General features: G+C 45.6%; 1 protein-coding gene across 4 annotated transcripts in view; it reads left to right on the top strand.

The window, feature by feature from the left end:
• LOC146812892 (alpha-2-macroglobulin-like protein 1) overlaps positions 1 to 16,369 on the top strand; it is a 262,454-nt gene extending 246,085 nt beyond the window's left edge. For 2 of the 4 annotated variants that reach the window (XR_014966934.1, XR_014966933.1), the window contains 7 exons: positions 2,471 to 2,615; positions 4,066 to 4,291; positions 9,832 to 9,958; positions 11,100 to 11,186; positions 12,493 to 12,614; positions 13,600 to 13,651; positions 16,005 to 16,369. Coding sequence is in view for 2 of the 4 variants with exons in the window: in XM_085619961.1 (XP_085476087.1) it covers positions 2,471 to 2,615; positions 4,066 to 4,291; positions 9,832 to 9,958; positions 12,493 to 12,614; positions 13,600 to 13,617 (638 nt within the window). In the remaining 2 variants the exon portion in view is untranslated. The remainder of the gene's footprint in view (positions 1 to 2,470; positions 2,616 to 4,065; positions 4,292 to 9,831; positions 9,959 to 11,099; positions 11,187 to 12,492; positions 12,615 to 13,599; positions 13,652 to 16,004) is intronic. The other 2 variants (XM_085619961.1, XM_085619960.1) reach the window with 1 other exon arrangement.
• Positions 16,370 to 24,425: the final 8,056 nt, after the last annotated feature.

The raw sequence follows: 24,425 nt of genomic DNA, 5'->3' as shown, positions 1-24,425 counted from the left end.
CCTGGCTTCTCTGCTAACAGGAAGCAGGATGCACCCAGGCTCCCTAAGCCAATCACAACACTGCAATGCAGCATTGTGATTGGTCTGAGTGATGTGGCTCTGCGCTCAGACAGTGAATCGGAGCCTGGGCATGTTCCCCACCCAGGCTGTAATGTAGCCTGGGTGGAGAACATGCAAAGTATGCATGAATATTTGGCCGGCCCGAGACGGCCGGCCAAACATTCATGCGTACTTGCAAAGTGTGCTCACCACTCCCCCTGCTCCTGTTGTCAGAGCAACCCCGCCCTGAAAAATAAAATGATAATACCTGTGCATTATTACCATTTTATTTTTCCTTTTTTGCAGTGTTGAAAGGCAGTGGGGCGACGGTCTTCCACCTTAGCGGAGGAGCTGCCGCTGCTATGAAGTAATCTTTGATATTCAGTCCCATATTTATTATATTTTCAACACCCACGCTCCAACCATGGAACCCCTTTATGTTGCAGAGTAATGCAAAGCAGTGATTTGCACTGTGTTGTGTCACTCTAGATCTATTAAGTCATGCAGGGCCGCTCAAGGTGGCCTTGGGTGGCTTGATAAATCTCGCTTTGCTTTTGCATCGCCCTTGCTCCTCCTTGATGGCGCAACGGCAATGGAAATCCTTAATAAATCTATCCCTCAATCTGCATGAACAAATAGTGGGAGATGTTCATTTCATTGTTGCTTTACACTTATAAACATTGTTTGGGAAGTATGGTCATGTATTGAAAGGCTCTTATACCCCAATTACAACAGCTAAAATATGTGGTTAGTTGTCCTGATCAAGGAGACTACTAGTAAATCCAAAATCCCCAATATCAGCTAATATACCTCACTTCACCTTAAACAATTCTTTAATTAATGCACTTCTCCATTTTTTAAATTATTACATTATGGAACACATATTGCAGGTAATGGCACTCCACTCATCTTATCTAGTGTGAAGGCATTACCCAAAACAGCAGCGAATTATGATGTTTTATTAAGATTATATAGATACACTGTAATTTGTACTGTTTTTAAAGATAATAAACTTTCATATTTTTGTAGCTCATTGTGGACCTTCCTTATATACGCGTTTTGCAGATAATGGGCTTCATTTAGAGTATGGAGGGCGGAGGTAAGCACATTGGTATGGAGAAGGGCTTTACCTCAGTCGTACAGAGTCCGCCACAAGTCAAATTTAGAGTTGTCCGACAACTCAAAATATTGGTGGGAACCACCCTCACAGCAGTTCCTGTCAATGTTATTAAAAAGGTTTACTGGGCTAATCTGTCACACATGATGGCCGCCCTTCAAACTTTTACAAAGTTTTAAAATGTTCAAAAATGTAATGAGGAAAATATCAAACTAATGGCCCGCAAACCATGGGAGTTTTCTTCCATGGTGAAGGGGTCATTGTTTTTTGCTATCCAACACCATCCACATCTATATAGGGCAGAAAGTGTTATGTTTAAACCTCTGATGGCCCATACTACGTTGGGCCATGGGCGGAGAATGTCAGTGACAGAGCCGGTAGACTCCGTCGTCAACTTACTTAAAGTCCGCCCACCTATAAATGAGGCATATGGGCGAGAGTTTGGTGCCAAACTCTAAATCAGGACCAATGTACAGTAGCTTGTTTATCTCCTTCCAGAGTCATTATACGGCCATGATAAAAGACTACAATTTGGCTAAGCCGTATAAGTGTATATACTGGGGAGCAGGAATGTCTATTTTCTGGAGTACCCCTTACCAAATTACAACTTTTGTTGAATTATTGGCGTTGTTGCTACAGGTGAGATTTGTAGCTGCTAATGTTAATTGTTGATACGTCTGACGTTCCACCTCAGAAGATTTATCATTGACACCTACATATGATATCCCATTGATCAAATCGCTTCACGGTGGTGTGTCCCACCACCAGTGGTCAACAGAATTCTTCCTTCAAACACAACTGGAATACAATGACTTTGAAGTTACTTTAACCCTACCCAGGCTCATGCTCTGCAACCCAGTCTCTTACAGTCTTCTCCAGTCTCTTGTAGCCCATCTCCTTCCATCCCATAAGGAGGATGTAAAGCTTTCAAGACCAGAAGAGTTTGCATCTAGGAACTGAGAATGAGCATACTTGTTGTAGACAACCCTCGCACAATTATCTGTATTTAAGCTCAGTGGGTTTCTAAGCAGTATTAGGAGCCCACCCATTGGTTTCTATAGTGATAAGGCATCATGCCTAGTACACGCTTTGGCACCTGATGTTGGCGAAGAATTGAAAAACCATAGGAGGCTTCTGTTTAATCTTGGTTGAAAATGTGTTTTTGACTCAATACCATACCTTACTCTCCCTTAGAGGTGTGAGGGTGAACAGGCAGACCAACCAGAAGCACCCTAGCAGCACCATTTGACCTTTTTTGAGTAGAAGTTTTCATGCGTAACAATTCATTCTGGTATTGTTTTACTGTGCTTCTAGCTTCCCGCATGGCTCTCTCTGCTCCCCGGGTGTTTGATGAGGTAGAGGAAATGGCTGGGTTTGCTATGCCTACTGAGAACGAACCGGAAGAGAAAATTCAACAGAATATCCCAGAACGCTGGCTGTGGGAGCTGGTGCCTACAGGGTGAGTTTGAAGAACTGCCCTTAATGTCACACCCTGTGCATTGGTGGTAGATGAGAGATGTCCTATTGGTAGTAGGAGATTGATGAAGTATACTACGGGACGGCAGAACAGTGACTAGTCCTACCAATGCTCCAACCACCTACTGGGAACAATGAACCCTTACAATAAAGACCCATCACCCCTAGTACAGGAGGTCACTCCGTTGTCATGGGACGACAAAACAGCATTCCAGTACCTTTCAGCTAGATTTGTGCTATATCAATACCACAACCATGAGCAGCTTATATGACTTTATGACCATGAAGTGGGCTGACCAGTTGGTCTAACCAATCAGGAAATGGCAAACCTTCATATGGACTGTTGGTGGCGAAAGGTGCCTAAGTCAGACCCAGAGGTGCTTACTGTGAACCGTGCACTCAGTTGTTGTTTGGGATAAATTCTCAGGAGGCAAAGGATGAGAGAGATGCAATGATTGATTATTGAAGGCCTCCTGAGGCAGTGACCATGACTGATGGATCCATTCATATCCAGGGACATCCCAAGAACATTTGAGAGCAGCAGCGGCTCCTCCGCAGTGGGGGGGGGAGCGCCGCCTCACTGGCTCAGAGCCAGCAAGTGAAAAATAACCCGATATCTTAGAAACATTTTTCTTTTTCATTTGCTGGCTCTGATCCAGCATGTGCAGGGAGCGGAGGGGGGAGGTGAAGTGCTATGTGCACTTTTAAGTGCCCATGTGTGTTTGGCCAGCCGTCTCGGGCCGACCAATTATGTAGGCCCACTTAGGTTTCTCCAGCCCGCTGTATTGAACAGCCGGGCTGGAGAAACACCCAGTCTACCTGTCCTGAGCGGATCGTCTTTTGGGCCTGTTCAGGCCAATCACTGCTTTGCTCTCATAAGAGAGGAGCACAGGGATTAGATGGGAGTTGTGATGCTTTCTCAGGGACTCCTGGGACAGGAAATGCAGCAGAAGAAAACAAGGCGGACGGCAGCACAAGGTAAGTGTTTATTTGTATTTTTATCATTAATGCCCCCGCCGTGCGCTCCCCCTGAGTGCTTCCTGTTGGCCGCCTCTCGCCCCCATCCCCGCCCCCTCCACCCATCCTGCCGGTATTTTATAGTGTCTGAGGCCACTGTCTGAGGAATGTCCCATAATCCTGTGGCCTCATGTGTTGAAAATTACACTAGATAGGGCCACCAGGGAGAGCAGCTCCACCAGAGACACTGCATGGAGTCACAGATTGTTCAGAATACCCAATAACTGATCACACAATGTAGGTTGGAATGAATCAGTGTTACCGTGGTGATAAGGTTGGTACCCATTGATACCAAGCCCTGCCCTAGTTCTGCTGGAACAAATCAATAAATCAATAACAGCAACACTTCATACAATGATATGTAGTTCTCTGCTTTTTGCATACTCATTAAAGTTTTCATCTCACTATCTTTGTAGCCCTTCTGGCAAGAAGAACATATCTTTCCCTGTCCCGGACACCATAACAGAGTGGACAGCCAACTGCTTCTGCATGGCAAGCGATGGCCTTGGCGTCTCTCAAGTTACCTCCCTCAAGACCTCCAAGCCTTTTCTTGTGGATACGACGATGCCCTCCTCTGTCGTCCGAGGAGAATCTATGGTCTTGAAGGCCAGTGTCTTCAACTACCTACAGGACTGCATTGCGGTAAGAGTGTTCTTGCATCTCACTAGCTCAATAATTACTGTTTTCTGTTTTAATATCTGTAGGCGGCAGGTAGATCACTGGTGGCTTATATCTCTCTGAACAACGAACTCTGATTGATTTGCAGGCTGTTGAATTAATAATTTCTGAGAGTTTTGGATTAATTTCCTCAATTGATGGAAATGGGAAATCCACAAGAAGAGGTTTGGAGATGACTGCATTCACAGATGTAGTATGTGAACCTCACTTTTGAGACCTCACTGGGCCTGAAAAGGTGAAGGGGGAATAAAACCCACCAAAAGATGGTTTCTTTACTGACAGACTGTCTCCCAAAGACAAGATAAATTCAGCTAAAAAAGGTCCAAAAACATAACCAGTGACTAAAGAACGAGTAATGTTTACCAGAACATATGGGACCAGAGATGAATGTGGGGCAAGGATTGAATACCTGATCCCCTCTCTACCGGGTACATTTTTGGGCATTTCCCTGGACAACAGAACACACTTAAACATGCTTGTTGTAGAGTATCAAAGGAATGACACTACACTGATCAGGACCACAACTCAGTCATTGCATTCTTGTCTGGCGTGCGTAGCATTCTGGATGAATAACAACTCGCTGTAATCTAACGGAGAAAAACCTGAGGTATTAGAGCTCAATCATAATCCGTCCCTCTGGGGACCTTAGCATTGGCTGGATGCTTTGGGTGATATTCCTGTCCCTGCTGCCAAAGTTTAAAATCTTGGCTTCTTAGTGGACTCCAAGATTTCTGTGAAGACTCAGGTGGCGAAGGTGTCAGCGGCCTGCTTCACCACCTTGAAATGGCTTCGGAAATTAATCTCGATTCCTCCTATATCAGCTCAAAGAAAGGTTCTCCAGGCACTCATTCTGTCCCACCTGGATTATGGTAACATTCTGTATCTGTGGGTTGATAAACCCTCCGTAAAACACACTCAGGAGGTGCCGAATGCCAAAATATGCTTTGGCCACTCCGTGAGCTGCAGTGGCCAAGGGTGGAAAAACATATCCAGTTTAAGGCTATTTGTTATGTTTTCAAAGCAAGGGCTGAGGTTGCCCCTCAACATATCATCAGCCTGATAAAATTACATAAACCAGCGTGTGTTCTGCGCTCTAGCAGCTTCTCTCTGTGTACAGCTCCCAGGATTAAACGAACCCGCATGGGAGGTTGCTCCTTTGTGTTCCTCAGCCCAAAACTCTGTAACGCCCTACCGGAACATCTGAGATTCTGCCCTTCATTGACCATCTTTCTTAGATAACTAAAGATGTGGCTGTTCTGAGCTGGCTGGACCGGGAGCACTCTTGCCTGTTGTTCAAAGTGCTGAGAAACCTCAAGTGCGTAGCTGTTGCGCTCATAAACATCCTAATCTAATCTAATTTAATATAATCTCAGTGTCATAAGAGGGTTTGTGAAAAAGTTCAGCCTTTATTCAGGTTTGCCTTAAAATATCAGGGCTGGAAACATAATCTACTAGTGACATAAGGTCCTACTTTCACCCTAAAGTGAGCTGAATCGCGACAGAAGGCAGAAGCTACTGTTGTTATACAGCAGTAGGATGGTATGGCTGAGTTTGAGTTTAAAATATTTGTTAAGCGCACGTACACCAAGCGGTTTCATGGCGCTATCGAGTACTACAGAATTCCAGAAAGGCAGAAGGACGGGGTCAGCTAGAGGGCATTAAGGAGGAAAAGCTTGGATAAAAAGTAAGGTTTTAAGTGCCTTACGAAAAATTGGGTACTGGGTGCAGGATCTCAAATGGGCCGGGAGAGAGTTCCAAAAAGCAGGAGCAAGGGGGCGTTGCCGTAGTCCAGGCGGGAAATAACCATTGCCAGGACTATAAGTTTGAGCGCAGAGGGAGAGAAAAACCGAGAGACTTTGCGGATGGTGCGTAAAGAAAAGAAAGATGAAGAGACGACAGAACTGACTTGGGAGTGAAGAGAGAGTTGATCATTAAGATTGAAGCCAAGAGTTTTAACAGAGGAAGATGGAATGGGGGGAGAACCCAAAGAGGGGGGCCAGAAGAGAGAAGACCAGGGACTGGAGCGGCAACCTGTCAGCAACAACTCCGTTTTATCGGGGTTAAGCTTCAGGTGGTTGTGATTCATCCAGTCCTGGATGAAAGTCATGACTGAGTGGAAATTGGATATTGACTCAGGGGAAGAAGATAGGGAAAAAATAAGCTGGAGGTCATCCGCATAATTATAGACGGAGACCTCCAGTTGTTGAAGGGCAAAAATAAGAGGGGCGATATACAAATTAAATAACAAAGGGGAGAGGGAAGATCCCTGGGGAACCCCGCATTGAACTGCACGGAAGTCCGCAGCATAGTCACCCAAATGCACAGCTTGGGAGCGGTCGTGCAGGAAGGAGGACAGCCAGACCAGGGCCACGCCCTCGATTCCCGCCGCTCTGACACGGGAAAGTAAGATGGTATGATCAACCGTGTCAAAAGCGGCAGAGAGATCCAGTAGGACCAAGGCCTGAGGACAGTTAGTGTCCATGCCCTCTCTAAGTTTGTCGAGGACCGACAGAACCACGGACTCCGTCGAGTGAGCGGGGCGGAAACCGGCCTGCCTAGGGGCCAGTATATTGTTCGTCTCCACAAAGGTGCTCAATGTTCTGGTTACATGGCGTTCCAGTACCTTCGCCAAAAAAGGTAAGAGTGAGATGGGGCGGTAGTTAATAGGCACCGAGGGATCAGCACCAGGTTTTTTTAAGATGGGTAAGATAACGGCCGATTTAAGAGAAGAGATGACAATGCCCTGTAAAAGGGAACTATTTAGAAAAGTAAGAGGCGGCATAGGACAGGTAGAGTAGATCTGTTTGAGGATGTGCGCGGGACAAGGATCTAGAGGGGAGCCGGATTTAACCAAAGGCAGAAGAGATAGGAAGGAATCTTGTGTAAGAGGAGGGATGAATTCAAGACGGGCTACGGCTGGGGGAACTGAGGGCTAACAAAGAGGGGGGAGGGGAGGGGAATATTAGCTTTAATAGTAGCTATTTTGTCAAGAAAAAAAGAGTTAAGGGAATCACAAAGGTGCTGTGAGGGAGAGGGTTTGAGTGCGGCCCTGTCGGGAGTATGCTAGATCATGCACGATGGTAAAAATGTCTCTAGGTCGATTTTCGGCAGTGTGAATTTTTGACGAGAAATAAGCCTTTTTAGTTGTTAAAATAGAGCTTTTGTAGAGGGCCAATAAGGTGGTGTACTGGTTTCTGAGAGTCGGACAGTAGTCTCGCCGCCAAGAGCGCTCTGCCCGGCGGACGTCGAGTTTTAGAGCCTTCAGTTCCTTATTGACCCGCGATTCGCGTCTTTAGAACGCCTGGATGAAATCCGCCTTAGAGGGGCGACTGAGTCGCAGCCTGCTTGAAGCCACGCGATGATGGAGTCCGCTTGGCCGAGGGATGAAAGTCCGTGGAGATCCGGGCTGGAGGCGGTGAGTGAGGCAGATAGAGAAGCCACATCCACACGGTTCCATGAGCGCGCCCAGATGTTCTTGGCGATAGCGGGCTTGAGAGCTGGGCTGAGGGATAAGGAAAAGGAAATAAGGGAGTGATCGGACCAAGTGCAGGGAGAAATAGACAGAGAGGTGACTAGGCAGTTGAGGGACCAGATCTGGTCAAGGATGTGACCCAGGCTATGGGTAGGGGCATGAACAGCAGAAATGAAGTTAAGGGAACGGAGAGACTCCGAGAACTCTTTAGATGTTGGACATTCGGCCGGATCGGATGGCCAAAAGTTGAAGTCACCTAATACCAAGATGGAGGAATTATTTACCACTAAGGTGCCCACCAGGTCAAGGAAACTCGGAAGAAAGAGTTGAGGGGAAGAGGGGGGGCGGTAGATGAGAGCACAAGTAAATGGAGGGTTAAATGAAAGTGAGCGAACCACTAGGCAGTCCGATGGTCCAATGGAGGGACAAACTAGGGGATGAAATGTGATTTCTTTTCGGGCAATCAAAGCGACGCCGCCTCCCGACTTGCCGGGAGGACGGTCGGCACGAAGAGCGTAATAGGATGCAGGAAGCATAGCCAATAGGAAAGGGAGGGAACTGTCGCAAAACCAGGTCTCCGTGAGAAATAAAAGGTCTGGCTTGTGTAAGTCGAGTAGAGTGAAGAGTTCATGGTGATGCTTGACAGCTGATCTGGTGTTGAGATAGAAAGCCGAGAGAACAGCGGGAGGTGAACGGGCTGGTGAAGCCACATCAGTGCAAGTGGGAGGGGACGACGATGTGAAGTCAGGATAGAGGGTAACGGATGAGGGAGAAAGACCTAGCCTGTTAATTCGTGTTATAGCGATATCGTCCAGAGGCCATGGGCCTTGGAGACTGGTCAGCTGCACGGAAGTGTATTGTATTGAGTGGGCAGAGTAGCCGGCCCCTTGCCCCGGTCGGACGCGGACGGGCGCAGACGGGCTTCCCTTTGGCGCGCCTTCGGCGCGCAAACGTCACGCCCGCTGCGCTCGTCCGCTGCGCGTCCGAGGGAAACACATGCTTTATGGAAGGAGGGAGGGGAGCGGTGGGCGTGGCCTCCGAAAAGGGGGCGTGGCCTGCGGCCTGGGCGAAGTGCTCGCAAAAAAGAGTATCTGGCTCCGATGTCGAGCAGCCCCAATTCCGCTGACAAATCCGGAAGGGCGACAGAGAGTAAGTGGTTTTTAAAAACACAGATTAATAATAATGACAATCAAATTTTAAAACAAAAAGACTCCCAGCTTCCGCCTCAGGAGTGTAGTTGGCTGAGTCTTGGGTAGAAAAGATTTAGGTTTACACCCAAACTCAAAAGACCATAAAAGCCAAGGATACAAAGCATTTTATTGGTCTACTTGTAGCCAAACTATCTCATTGACCACACCTCGGTTGATTGTAGAACCAGCATGCAATGCTCACTAATGTTCCTTAAGAACATTACAGAGATCAAATATATAAAATGGTCTGCTGTGTGTTGAAGAGATATTGGGAGGTGATCGGCAGGACCATATAGGAAGACCTGCAATGCCCATCATCCTCAACCCATGCATAGCATAGCCAAACATATTACATGGACTTAATATATATTGATATATAAAATACTCCAAGGCCTAAAAATAGATAAAAACATATAGGGCAGCCGAGGCCCCACATTCATAGAGGGTGGCCCAGACCCCAAGCATAGCTAGATGGAGAGTGGGACTTGGCCACTGAAGGGTCTTGCAGATTCAAATTTAGGAACTAGGAGGTGGTATCGTAAGTACAATTAAAGTGTGTATTAAAAACGTATTAGGTGGTCTGCATGGAATTGGAGATCCCTGCATTCAATATGTCACCATAAGGCATTCTCATCCACTGGCACTGACCTTTTACACCACTTAGGAAAACATGGCGACCATGCTTAACCAGAGCCCCCATTTCTAAATGCCTGCATTTCCAGCACCAGGGCACCTGGTCATAAATGTTAAAAATAGCAGAGAAAGTTCTTGGAGAATGAGTGCTGATGTGGTTGTGTTGCGGAGAGAAGTTTCATTACCTGCTGTCCGAATGTTGGTTGCAGATTGCGGCGACCCTCGTCGAATCTCAAGACTTTGAAGAGGAACCATGCGTGGACTGCTCCTACTCCAGTTGTCTGTGTGAAAATGACGTCAAAACCTTCTCCTGGAACATAAAACCCATAAAATTTGGTGAGTAGAACCCATAAAGGTGTGCGGAATTCAAGTAATTTTATTTGCATAACTGAAAAATCTCAGGAAAATGATGTTAAATTATGCTTGTTTACGTGATGAGCAAATCCATCATTTTGCACTATATTTTAACACAAAATGCATCCTTGTGTCAATTTTTGGTGCAAGGACACTTTTGAACAAAGCATCGTGAACAACAGCCACTCATGTACTGTTGTTCCCATGCATTTGCTAATTTTTATTGAGAATGGCACATAAGTATGGAAAGTGGGGTCATAGCATATTCGGGTAGTTCCTGTAAAAAGCAAAACCCAAAATTCCCAAAATGATGCTGTTGTAATTAGCATTTAACCCAGGCCATGAGGCATAGAAGCCCTGCTCTCTTACATTTTCCACCTTCACTTCAGCTACTTCAGCACAAAAAAATGGTTCAGCTTTCTCTCCTCCTCCAAGAATTTGCTTTCCAAGTTCTTTTCCATGACTGCATAAATCCAGCATGGAGGTTGTGCGCCAGTACCCAGGGTTAGCATAGCTGGGTCAATTCCAGATGGACATGGACATCTGCATCATGTTATCTTCATAGGATGTGTTTGGCAGGAGTCAACTGCTCAATACTATTGACATTACATTCTAGTTCTTAAGCCACCATCAGTTTTCAATTACACAGAGCCCATTCATTGCACTTATCCAGTGCAGGCTCCTCTTCATCTCTACTCCCATGCTTTGCTTACCTAAGTCAAAAGTCCATTCAACACAGACACAAACCTTGATCTAAGGTTTTCTTGTCCCGAGGCTTGTTTTAGTGAAAGCCAGTTCCAGGTTGCACAGAACCATTCCAGGTTCTCTCCTCACATGTTTCTTTAACTAGTTTCTGTTTCATAAGGATAAGTAAATCTGTTTTCAGGGATTTGTCCATTTGAGATCTAGACTAAGAACCCATGCCAGGGTAGATATATTCATTGCAGATCCTGGTCATCCAATTCATAAAACCACTAGCTAGATTGCAGGTGCTGTGCCAGGTGGGGCTTTCTTTCCCTATAAAATTATGTGAGGTGGTGGTTTTATCCTGTTGCAACCGTAGTATAAATAGCACATATTTTGCAGGGCCAGTAATATTTAATTCATATCTCTATTGTTGCAGTTTGACTTAAAGAGCCATGCTTCGGCCTACAATTTCTGACTGCTGTATCGTGCCTCTCTCTGGACACCAAGCGCTGTTGACGTCACAGTAAGACCATCATCAAGTGCAGTCGTTCGGCCTAAAGTTACAGCTCTTGAGGCTTTGAATTTGGCTTGTTTCCACCTAAAATATCTCTCCTAGGCATTCGTATCCACAAGATGCCTCCCTCTGTCATGTGGTGTTCCCCAGGGCTCTGTAATAAAACCTTCTCTCTTTAAGATCTACCTTCCACCTCCATTCCATATTTTAAGCACATGCTGGTAGGGTTTGCTGATGAAAACCCGGTCCATATAAGATGTTCAAGAGATGTTCAAGCAATGCTTTACCTGTCAAATATCTGGAGCGAACCCTCGAAGAGATAGAAGCCTGTATGAGGAGTACCAGTGACCTCCAACTAAACAGTACAAAAACAAGGTTATCATTATTGAGACAAAGGGAAGTTTCAAGCTCAGTCCTTCCCTCTGCTCACTATTTTTTAACACAATATCAGGGCTGTCTCTAAAGCCTAGGTGTCATTTTTGATGCCGGCATTGCATTATGCAAGCAGGTGGGAGCAGTGGTCAGCAGTTGTCTGTATCAAGTAGCCAAATTGAGGCCTATTGTGGCCTTCCTATTCCTCAAGCACAACCGCTTCATGGTTGGTGCAGCCATTAACTCGAGGCGGGATTATTACAATTGCCTAAAGGCTGGTTTATTTGTCATGTAAACCAGCCAAGCACAAAACACTGCGGTCAGACCTGTCACTGGCTTAAGCAAAAGACAAAGCATATCCAAGGCCAGAAAAGCTTTACATTGCCTTCCAGTTCAGGGAATAGTTCATCTTAACAAGGCCAGCTGGATGTTTCACTGAATAAACAATGTAATCCCTCAGTATCTGACCAGCCTTATCTCAATATACTTTTCTGGGAGATCACCCAGTAGTTCAGACAAAATCCACTCTACCTTCCCATGTTCAAGGTCTAGCATTTTGGACATTTCTCCTGAACACGTGAGGTACTTGTGCCGTTTCTTTCATGAGCCATTTAAGTGATACCTGTCCAGACAGTTGGAACTAAGACTAGTGCCAAGAGAGTGTAGAATAGAGATTGTTGCATAAATCCTATGATGATCATGTCCATACGGCAAAACCCAGCATCTTTAATCTGGTCCCTGCTTTGGAGCATGACATGGGCTAGGCAAGGCACACTTTGCGGGCTCAACACTTGTGTGATTCAGGACCATTATTGGGGGCCACCTCTAGCTGTAACTGTCATGGATGTCAGGCTGCTTTCAAAGATGGCTGCCAAGCTTTAGCTCTTTTGAGTGCATTTGTGTATTTCCCAGCTGACATGCTGTTGTCCTACTTCTGCTTCAGGTGAAAATAACATCACAGTCAGTGCCCAAACTGTTGCAGACTCTAAAATCTGTGGGGAGCGCAAGTCCATCATCCCCGAGAAAGGAAGCAAAGACACGGTTAGGAAGGTTCTTCGTGTGAAGGTGAGTCCAGTACCAACATGGCTGCCTTGAGTTTTTGGGAAAGAAACAGGTATGTGCACATCTGCCTTCCTATGAGACATGTGTTCCAGTTCTGCAAGTTGCTTGGATGCCACTGGATTGGGAGATGGCTGGCAGCGTCACAGGTAATAAGGTCTGGCCATGGGTCAGGAGTATAAACTCTGCCTCTCTCCTTGAGATGAACTCTGCAGAGAGATGCCATATATCGAAAAGACGTATATATCAACAAGCATTTGCAATGCAATAGGTCTCTCATTTGTGAGAGTTTAAGCTATTAGCATTGCAAATAACAATGCCTTTTATCTGTTTTGATAATTAACACATAAATAAAAGGTATTGAAAGGTATTGTCATTTACAATGCCAATAGCTCAAACTCTTGTAAATACAAGACCTATTTCATTTCAAAGAAGCGGCAGCCAATGTCCCAGGCTGCTTGGAAAGTGAAAGTGCGCATGGCGTACTGAATGTTGTAGGAAAAGCATGTCGTGCCTGCAGTAGGAGAAACTCATTAAAGAAAATAGTCGTCTCAGACTAAATAAGACCTACCGTGTAACAGAATTAAAAGGGCCATTCCTCATGGGAGGTAAAAATGAAGACAAGGCAGCACTAAGGAGAGACCCACAAGCCTATTGATGAATCAGAAGCCAGTATTTACAAAGGACAATGACATAAGCAAATGAAAAATATGGGCGGAGAGCGGGCAGAGCTTCAAGGCCCTACTTGAATACCGCATGCCTCGCAGAGCAGCGCACGTGCTGCCCAGGTTCAACCTAAAAAGCTAGTTAACATGAAAGATGACCTTGCTTGGTTCAGCTCTATGTCCTATAAGTGGTACCAACGTGGCAGGATGCCCCTGACAAGAGCAATCCATTACTGCTTAGAAGTATCACTGGGAGGGAATGTGTCTCTTTTCTATTGGTTTAATAGGACCCTCTCTCTTCCTGATTGTGTGTGTCTCATGTGCAGGCTAAAGGTGTCCCATAGGAGAAGACTCAAAGCTACCTCATGTGTAATGAAGGTAGGTGGACTTTTGTATTCTTATTGTGACCAATCAGGTGTGTGCACGATTTCTATTGACTGATAAGAATGGCTGTCCAGAGCCAGCTGGTTTAATGGTGAACTGATGGTACAAACTCCCATTGAATAAACTAGGTGGTGCCAATATGTGATAGGTTCACCAAGGGGTGTGGCTCACCGTTCAGAAAATGTTATTGAGTGAAATATATCTACCAGGCAATGACCCACGTCTGAAAAAGTCAGTCCTTATAAATTAAAGCTCAGTCACACAACTGCGCACGTGTTGTGATCAAATCCAGCTTTGATTGACATCCCAAGCAGAGAAACTGAGACAGTGTCCAGATCTCAGATCCTGCCCAGCATTGATCCTGTCGCAGAATATGAACTAAGTTGTGACATATCTGACATAGATACCCCAATAAGTAGCCAGTTAATAGGTACATGTTGTATGTCTGCTATGAATCCCATCTGCCCTGTGATTGGATCTCGACCTAAATCAAGGCATTCACTTCTGTCCCAGCACATGACTTGTGAATGGACTACCCTCCACAGCTCTTCCTTAAATCCGATATTCATTACTTTCTAACAAGTGGGCTGAGAATTAGCCATGCAGATTTTTTTCATGTCCCATCATAACCATTGAAAGAGAAAGGTTTTACAATACATCAGTGATGTCTATACCACTTCAGGCAGATGGGTGACTAATGGACAGCCATGGTGAGCGTACAAGAAGCAAATGCAGACAAGCATGATTTCACAAGTACTGAAGAATACATATAAATAGGCTAATACAGACAGGCATGCGCATGAAAGCAAAACCATTAACAGCACAATATTTACAGTGCAGTGTGGGTTTGAGGAGGTGGCATCGACCAGTGCTTGGAGATTAATTTTTTTAATTGCTGCCTGGACGACCCGGATGACTGAGTCAAGTGAATTCCAGAGGAAGGGAGCAAGTAGGCAGAGGGGCAGTACCTACAGCTACTGCAGGGGAAAGTAGGTGAAGCCAGAAGAGTTTGATTTGCAGATCTTAGGGTGCAGGTAAGGTTTTAGAGAGTCAGAGTGGTAGGAAGGGAGTCAGGTGCATGAGTAAAGTTCAATATATGGTTAGTAACTTGTAAAGAGACCCCTTCTTGGGGAGAGCCTGGTGGCAATAGGGCGAGATAGGAGAGTGCCTGGGAGCAAAGCTTAGGACTAGATCTAGAGGGGGGGCAAGTGTGTAGTGAGGGAGCCCCACTCACGGTCTGTTTCAATAATCATATATAGTAAGACAAGGTCATTTACCAATGCTTTGGCTGCATGGAATAATATGAATGGGCAGATATTTGGTGTATTTAATATTTGATAGCAGTTATTGTGATGAAAAGTTTCAAACCCATCCTAGTTTTAAAGAAATTTGACATTTCTGGCAAAGGGGGACATTTTTAGGATGCCAGGAGGCACTTTATAGGAAATGGCAAAGAGATGGGTGCAGTAGAGGATGGAAAGTACATGACATCTTTCTTGAAAGAGTTACACATGAAGATCTGAAATGCAGTTGCGTAATTATACGTAATGTTGGAAAACTAAGTAATATCCTGTCGAAGGGTATCAGATGTCAAAGCACTGGAAATAACGAATAGATCATATGACGCCTTCGGTGTCAGATTTGAAACTATCAAAAGAGCAAAAACCATGACTGACACGATTTTTTACCCAAGATTCGATGCTTGCAAAAAGTTGTGCGTGGTAGATTGTATGAAGGAGTATAATGCAAGGATGAACAAACATCGCACTGCTGGTGTAACCTGTCTCTTCTTTCTCTATCGCTAGATGGGTTAAATTAGCTATGCATATGGCAGGCGTTGACCTCCAAAGATTTCAAGCACATTCTTTAAGAGGCTCTGTAGCTAGCCAATCTTTTTGGAAAGAAGGTAAGTTAGATGATATTCTTAAGGCGGCCGACATGTCCAGTTCCTATACTTTTGCAAAACATTACTACTAAACTGTGGAACACATGTCTGATGTAGTTTTACTAGACTATCAACATGCATAATGGTAGCCCCCAGTCTTGTAATGAAATTGCGATTCTCCTATTACCATGACCAGAGAATCTGGATTTCATTAAAGACACGGAGGCTAACATTATCCCAACCCTTCCCTCCCGGGAGTGGACTCTTAAGGTAGCATGTTATTAATTTACTTTACTGCATTTGTGTGAAGATTAGAATTTAAAAAAAAGATGTATAATGAGGAAACAACTCAGTTATTTAATTGTATTATGCTTTTTTTATTGCACTATTTAATATCCTTAATATTCTCTCTTTTACATAGGGCTTATTAGTGTACATTTTTAATAATTTATCCTTTTTCAGATAATTCAACATAGTTGGTTCCTCCACAAGGTGCAGGATATCACCTGGAGTTCAAAGATTTCCTACTCTCCCCTCCAAGCAAGTCTCGGCATTGTGCTTTTTTGTTCCTTGGAATTCATCAGTTTCTAAAGAAGAAGTCTATCGGCATCGTGTATTTTTGTTCCTTTGATATTCCTCAGTTCCTAAAGAAGAAGCTTTATCTTTTTTCATAATACTTGAACTCTGATTTTCATTGCATTTAAAAGAGGTAGATCTATCTAGCCTTGTTGCCATTGTAACATGTGAGCATTCTATTCTAGAGCTTTGTTTTGTGATGTATAAACTTTAAAATGGCTGCTTGAAGTTGCATTAAAGGAATAATGCATAATGTTAGCCTCCGTGTCTTTAATGAAATTCTAATTGTTTTATCAGAATCTGGTTTTACTGTCAATGTTTTACGGTCGGATGCAGGAAAATTCCTTAAACGAAATGGTGAGAAGACAGATGCTCCAAGTCATGACTATGGATGGAGAAGAAAATTGGAAAGAGTGCTTGGGTCAAGTACCAAATCTCTACTTTGTAATTAGCAAATTAAATGTGCATCGCTGAAATGTTAGCTATCAACTTCATTCCAACATAATCTTCTTTTAGCCATTTGTATTACTTGGGAGATTAACTGATATAGCCTTTACTTTTCTAGAGGCAAGCACACTTTCAACAAATCTATGAGCTAGAGAAAAAAATATATCTGTCTATCTATGAACTGAGGAGGGCACAGAGAAGCCAGAACGTGTGTTTGATTCTTTCTAAAGGAGAAAGGTTTGTCTTTGGGTAGAGGGAATCTGGGGGCATCATATTCTCATGCTGTGAAGCTCTGTCCTTTTTTGCTTGAATGGGGGTTTATCCCAATCTGGACTAATGAAATTCATTGCAGTGCACCATGCATTTGATGGTGAGTTAAATAACTTTGAAACTTATCCTGGAGTTAACTGGTGGGGCCGTCCAGAATCAAAGGTATTGACTGTAAGGTGGCTGTGATTTTCTCACCCACCAATAGGTGAGAGAGATGGTGTAGTGTTCTTAAAGTTGCTAAGCTAATGGAATTGGAACTTGGAATCAATGGAATTTCATGTGAGGTAGAATGTAAGCAACTCGGCATTTGGTAGTTGCAGGAGTTGGTGATGGATGGGGTTTTATTATCTCTGTTTCTTAATAAACCTCACTTGGTTTAATCTACTGAAGAAGACTTTCCTTTACATTTGGCGACGCTTGGAACTTCCCACGCTTTTAAGATTGACCTCAACACATCAATCCGAAGGAGATAAAACCTTCAATCCTGACTCGACCTGCCATTCATCGCGCTGGATCTTACCTTGGCATTCTGAGGAGAAGCAGGTTTTTGGAAGTGTCTCTTTCTGTGGCTGACGTGAGTTATTTTAAGGCTTCATACCCCTCCTTGTGCGAAGACATCGTGAAGGTATTTTAACACGTGAGCCCCTCGCGCACCCTCCTCGCGAAGCATTCTTCCTTCTCCCGAAGCCTCCTGCACTCACGCACGCTTTAACCACAACGTCACTAAGCGCACTTACGCAACTACGCTACGGAGAGGAGCCGTCTTGTATTTCACTATCTCCGAGGCGTTTCCTTGGTTACATGTTTGCGCGACTCGGTGACGCGCTCACCCTTCGTTTAAAGTGTTACTTCAGCGCATTACTGATTCGGTGATGCGCACACCTTCATCACAAAAAAAAGGGAAGGAAAAATTATTACTGTTCGTGCTCAATGAGAGGTTGCCTACACCAACTCGTCTCACAGTTTCTTTCGCTGTTACACGCGCGTAATCATTGAGGCACGCAATTAACATACCTCCTTGCAATTGTACAATTCCTTCTTCATTGCACAAGTGTTCGCTGACGTGCACAGCTATTCTTATATTTCCCAGTTACTTTTCAGCTGACACACTTTCTTTAATGCTGTAAACGGAGGGGAAGTTTTAAAAAAAAAAAGGGGAAGAAGTAGGTGGGTTTCTTCTCACTCACCTTCACAATGCAAAACGTACCTGCTCCAACATTTTTCTTATCTTCACCAGGTGAACCTGCAATACCCTGGTTGAAGTGGAAGAAAGTGTTTAGTCATTATGCTCGTGTATGTGGAACTTCACTCAGTGCAGAGAGGAAAACCTCTCTATTAATGCATTGTTTGGGTCCTGAGGGGCAAGAAGTGTTTGAGCATCTTCCCGATTTATCAGCTGGTGATGCATCAGGCCTCAATGAATTTGAAATTTCTATAAAAAAACTTGATTTACACTATTTACCCAAAGTCAGCATGGTTCTAGAGAGATACCACTTTGGAAAAAGGATGCAAAAACCTGAAGAAACTGTTGAGCAATATATTACTGAACTACGCAAGTTGGCTTCTACATGCAGCTTTGGAGCTTCACTTGAAGAACGTCTCAGAGACCAGATGATGTTAGGATGTAGTGTTGATAAAGCTAAGGACAATTTATGGCAGAAGGATAATCCTTCTTTGCATGAGGTAGTCACAATCGCCAAAACATACGAACATTCGAAAGTTTGTCTTGAGGCGATTCAAAATGATAAAGACTCTTCTCTTAACAAAGGGCAAAGCGCTGTATTGAAGGTGGAGAGTAGTAATGACAAGAACATGCATGAAGTTTCAAAGGCTATGAGTAAATCAAATTTACACTCATCCAGATTTGATAATCAACCTAGTGGTTCAAAGAATTTTCAAGTCAAATGTTTTAGATGTGGTAATTTAGGTCACATTGCGAATTTTAAGGACTGTCCTGGGTGGAAGTCTATCTGTAAAACATGTGGCCACAAGTGTCATTTTACAAAGTGTTGTAGGTCAGCTAGAGACCAAAAGAAGATTAGAGAGGTATATTTATTTGAGGATGAGATTAATGAAAATGAGATATGCCAAATTAAAGGGTCTGGCGGACCCATAGATTCTGTTCTAATTAACGATGCACCTGTAAAAATGTTGTTTGATTCAGGGACAAAGGTGACTTTAATTCCGAAGAAATTTTTTGATCAATATTTGATGGGTATGGTCACTCTGATGAAACCAGATATAAGACCAAAGGGGTACAGTGGAGAAATTATTGATCTCCTAGGATGGTTTTGGGGGACAATTGATTATAAAGGAAGAATTGTCCCAGCGAAAGTTTATGTCTCAATGAAGGGTGACTCTCTTTTGAGTTGGTTTCATCAACGTGACCTGTATGTTCTCTTGGATCCTAATCAAAATCCATCTGTGTGCTTAAAAGGAATGCCTTCTGTCGGTCAGGTTACTGCAGGATGTAACAAATGGGTTAAAGAGTTTCCTGAAATTTTTGACAAAAAATTAGGGTGTCTTAAATATTACATGCACCAAATCAAAATAAAGCCTGACTCAGTACCCAAGGTGGCTAAAGTTCGCAATGTTCCTCTGGTGGCAAAAGAGATTATGAAGGTCGAACTTGACAAACTAAAGGACAATGGGATCATAGAAGAAGTGGAGGCAACTGAGTGGCTTTCTCCCATAGTTTTGGCTCGCAAGGCTAATGGAGAGGCCAGGCTCTGTGTTGACCTGAGGGAACTTAATAAGGCAGTGGTTGTGGATCATTATCCATTGCTAAATATTAATGAGATGCTGTGCTCTCTTGGAAGGGCGAAGCATTTTCCTACTCTTGACCTATCCTCGGCGTACCATCAGGTCAGATTACACCCCTCTTCTCAAAATGTAACTGCATTTGTCACGCCTTATGGCACGTTTAAATTTTTGAGAATGCCCTTTGGCCTAATTTCTGCTGCTTCTGTATTCCAAAGAGTGATGGAACGAGTCTTGCAGGGTATTGAGGGTATCAAAATATACCAGGATGATGTTCTTGTATTTGGGGTCAACTCTGAAGAGCATGATGGTAGGATGAGGGCAGTGTTGACAAAGTTATGCGAGACTGGACTAACGTTAAGAGCTGACAAATGCAAGTTTGATTTGGCTGAAATTGAATATCTAGGTCATCTAGTCTCTGGTAATGGAATTAAGCCCAAGGCATCTTTAGTTGATGCCATTTGCAAGCTCAGGCCTCCCCAGAGTAAAGATGAACTTGTAAAATTCCTGGGTATGGCAGAATTTTATCATAAATTTGTGCCAAATTTTGCAGTGGTCACCAGACATTTACGCGGCCTTTTAAAAAAGGGTTCTGAATTTATATGGTCTAATGCTTGTGAGGAAGAGTTTAAAAAACTTAAGTATTGTCTAAATCATGCACAAGATCTTAGCAGTTTTGATCCCAAAAAGGATTCTTATTTAATGACTGATGCGAGCTCCAAAGGGTTGGGTGTAGTCTTATTTCAAAGATCAGAGGGCAAAGAAAAAGTGGTATTGTTTATGTCCAGGCCTTTGCGAGGAGCAGAGTTTAACTACTCTGTTGTAGAAAGAGAGTCTCTGGCCATCTATTGGTCTATTCGCAAATTACGCAAATTCCTTTGGGGTAGCAAGTTTGTAGTCTTAACGGACCACAAACCTTTGAAGGAGGTTTTTACAAAAAAGGGGATTGATTTTGTGTCTCATCGAATACGCAAGTGGGTGGTTGCACTACAAGAATTTAGTTTTACTGTCTCTTATCTGCCAAGAGTCTCTAATACACTTGCAGACTGCCTGTCAAGACTGGGTACTGTGCGTGAGGAACCTCTGGAATATGATCAGTTTGGTAGGGAGGAATTTGAAGAAGAGGTTGATGTTTGTCTGCCGAGTGATGGAATTGTATCTGAGAATGATTGGAAAAAGTTGAGGATGAACTTCTGCAAAAAGTTGTTAATATGGTGTCAAAGGGGTGGTGTGACAAGAAAGACTGTGGTGAAGAGTTTTTTTTTTTTTAAATTCTTTTTATTGGCATTTTCAGTAACAAACTTAAAACAATGCTACTCACTGCTGTGTACATATTTCAAGCAATGACGACACGTCTCCCCACCAACAAGGCACAAAATACGGAATTTCAAGGACATCAACTCAGTGTTACATGTCAATCTCCGCTTTACCCAACTGTCCATCTGTCACCTCCTCCCACCCGTGTCTCCCCACCCCGACAGCCGCCAACACGCCTCACGGGCAACCGCAAGTACTAACCTCTCCCTCCCGTCCTAGGGGATAGCATCGAGATACAGCGTCTGTAGCGGAGTGAGCTCCAGCCAGTGTATGAAGGGTCCCCATATATCCCTAGGCCGCGATCGCATTGGCATAAGCTCCCAGTACAGGGCTAACTGGGTCTGGCAATAGACAACGCTTTTAACCCATACCCTAATGCTAGGTGACGTAACAACCCCCCAATGCATAGCAACTTGTCGTTTGGCCAATAATAATAGCATCGCTGGCAGCTTACGGTGTTTGGGCTCAACCATGTGCAAAATCCCCAGCAGTGCAACCTGGGGTGTGCATGGGATCAGTAGGCCCGTGATTGCGCATATTATCTCCACCACCCTTGTCCAGAACAACGCCACTGCAGGACAGCTCCACGCCATATGTATAAAGGCATAACAGCGCCAGCATTCATCGGTGTCCCTTAAACCCATGCGGTGCAACCGGCTCGGTGTGCGATAAGTCATGTGTATGTATTTGAAGTGTATCAGGCGTAGCCTGTAGTTGGGGGACAGAGTCTCAAGAAGCTTACAACACAACTCCCAGTGTACATCAGAAATATCCGCACCCAATTCCGCCGCCCACAGGCCCCGCGCCGCCGGAAGCATCACGGGGTGGTTAGTCTGCATTCGCACATACAATCGGGATACCAGCTTGCGTCCAGACTCCACAGATAACACATTTTCCAAAGCAAGCAGATCCGGCGGTGGCGCCGGGAACGTGGGGAACAGCCTCCGGCATGAGTGGCGGAGCTGATAATAAAGAAGCGTGTCCAGTAGCGTCGGAGTCTCCGATCCACACATCTGCTCCGGCGTAAGGAAGGTGTCCCCCGGAAACAAATCGCCCCCAGTGTGGAGGCCCAGCTCCGCGGCCCGCTCCCCGGTCCGCATATTCCGCAGCGGCGGCCACATCGGGTTCCCGCGCAGGGGCACAGAGCGGGTATAAAGAAGATCTAATCCGGCCCTACGTCTCAGCCCACTCCAGGCCCACCTGAGTGCGTGCACCGGGTCGATTTCTGTGCACCTCCGGACGTGTTGCGCGTAGAGTGCAACAGTCAGCGGCAGCGGGGCCGCCCTATCAGTCTCGATCGCCACGTGCGGTTGAAACGGTGTGGGGTGCGCCCAGTAGTGCAGGAACTGTGCCTGTGCACAGTAGGCATATAAGGAGAGGTCTGGTGCAGCCAGGCCTCCCTGTCTCTGTGGGAGAGTGAGGGTCTCCCAGGACACCCTCGGCTGCTTACCCCCCCAGGCCAGCTCCACCATCAGTGAGCGTATCCGTCGCAGAAAATGTGCAGTCAGGGGCAGCGGGATATTCACGAATAAATAGAGGAGTTTAGGCAGGATCACCATTTTAGCCACAGCAATCCTGCCAGCCAGCGAAAGGGGCAAATGCTTCCAACGACCAACCCTCTCTTCAATCCAACCCGTCACACGCCCATAATTTTCTGCCCATATCTGCTGCATATCTGTGCTTATCCAAATCCCCAGGTACCGCACCGGCCCAGTTGCCCATTTCAGCGGGCAGTCCGGGGTAAAGCGGGGAGTCCCGGTAGTCAGGGGCAGAATGACTGACTTCTCCCAGTTTATAGTTACTCCCGACAATCGTCCATATTCCAGCAGTTCTCGTGTCAGAGGGGAGAGGTTCACCTGAGGATCAGATACATATAGCGTAACATCATCTGCATATAACGATATGGTTAGCGCCCTTGACGAGAAGCCAATGCCCCTGGCCACATGATGTTGTCTAATGCGGGCCCAAAGGTTCTGTGGCGATGGCAAAAAGCAGAGGCGCCTCCGAATGGCAAATGGTGCAGAGACCAACCCGTTCACCCTTACCCTAGCAGTGATGCCGGTATAAAGCAGTCTAATGTATCTGATAAAGGCCTCACTCACCCCCATACGCTGCAGCAGAGGAAACAGGAACCCCCACTCCAGGGAGTCGAACGCTTTGGTGGCGTCCAACAGCACCGCCGCAGCCTTAACATGTGGTGCCAAATAGTGCAGTACACCGAAGAGGGTTCGGAGGTTGTGGGACGTCGATCGGCCCGGTACAAAGCCCGACTGATCCGGGCAGATCATCAGGGGCAACACCGGCTGTAGCCGAGTTGCGAGCATTTTCGCAAAGATCTTAGCGTCAGTGTTGATTAATGATAATGGCCTGTAGGAGTCGCATTGCTGGACATCCTTGTCCGGCTTCAGGAGGGTAATGATGACAGCCTCCCTCATGGAGTCTGGGAGTAGACCTGAGTCGACCGCCTCCGCATATACTGCCAACAGGGGGGGGCCAGGAGATCTGCATATTCCTTGTAAAACTGCGCCGGGAGGCCGTCCGGTCCCGGCGCCTTGCCGGCTGCTAATGACCCAATTGCCTCCCGTACATCGTCTGCCTCAAATGGTCGATCGAAGTAACCTTTTTGGTGCGCATTAAACCATATAAGCTGTATCGTATCAAAATAGTCAGACAGCTCCGCCTGTGGGTGGGCTGCCCGAGTCCTATACAAGTCCCTGTAAAAAGTCCGGAAGGTATCTAGTATTTCCGGAGGGGTATACACGGTATCACCTCCCTCAGTCATCACTGAGGAGACAAAGGGAGAGGGCCGTTGTGAGCGCAGAAGGAGGGCGAGCGTTCTGCCTGGGCGATCCCCCTTCCCATATCTGCGGGCCACAGCATGCTTAGTCAGGAATTTAAGCTCCCTGTCGGCCTCTGCCTGATATTCAGTGAGCGTGGTGCGAGTGTCCGCCAACGTGGCAGTCGAGGGGTCTGAACAGTACTGCACCTCCAGAGAGTGCAGGCGATCTTCCAATTTACCGAGCGCACCCCTGATAGTCTTTAGGACTTTGGCCTGTCCCGCAATGCAGTGGCCCCTTATCACCACCTTAAACGCGTCCCACAAGGTGCCCAACGACGTCACGGAACCCTCATTGTGCTCAAAGTAGTCAAGTATGTGTTGATGGATATCCTCCCGAAACACCGGATCTGACAGGGCCTGTGGCGGCAGTCGCCACGTGAAGGGCGTGATGTATGGCTTGGGGACACGCAGAGTTAGTTCAACAGGGGAGTGGTCTGAGACGGTGCGCGCCTTGTGATCGACCGCAGACACCCAGGCATGGACCTGCGGGGTCAAGAGCCAGAAGTCCAAGCGGGACCAGGCTCCTCTGTGCGGGGTGAAGCAGGTGCCTTCCCTAACCGCGGGATGCAATACCCGCCATGAGTCCAGTAGATTATAATCTGCCATTAGGCCGCGTATGAGACCTGCAGCTTGCGGGTGATGCGCGCGAGCAGCCCCCTCCCTATCCAGTTCCA

This window comes from Triturus cristatus, chromosome 7 (genome assembly GCF_964204655.1).
Source record: "Triturus cristatus chromosome 7, aTriCri1.1, whole genome shotgun sequence".
Lineage (NCBI taxonomy): Eukaryota > Metazoa > Chordata > Amphibia > Caudata > Salamandridae > Triturus > Triturus cristatus.
Note: the sequence above shows the minus strand (reverse complement) of the source record. Positions and strands in the feature narration are given on the sequence as shown.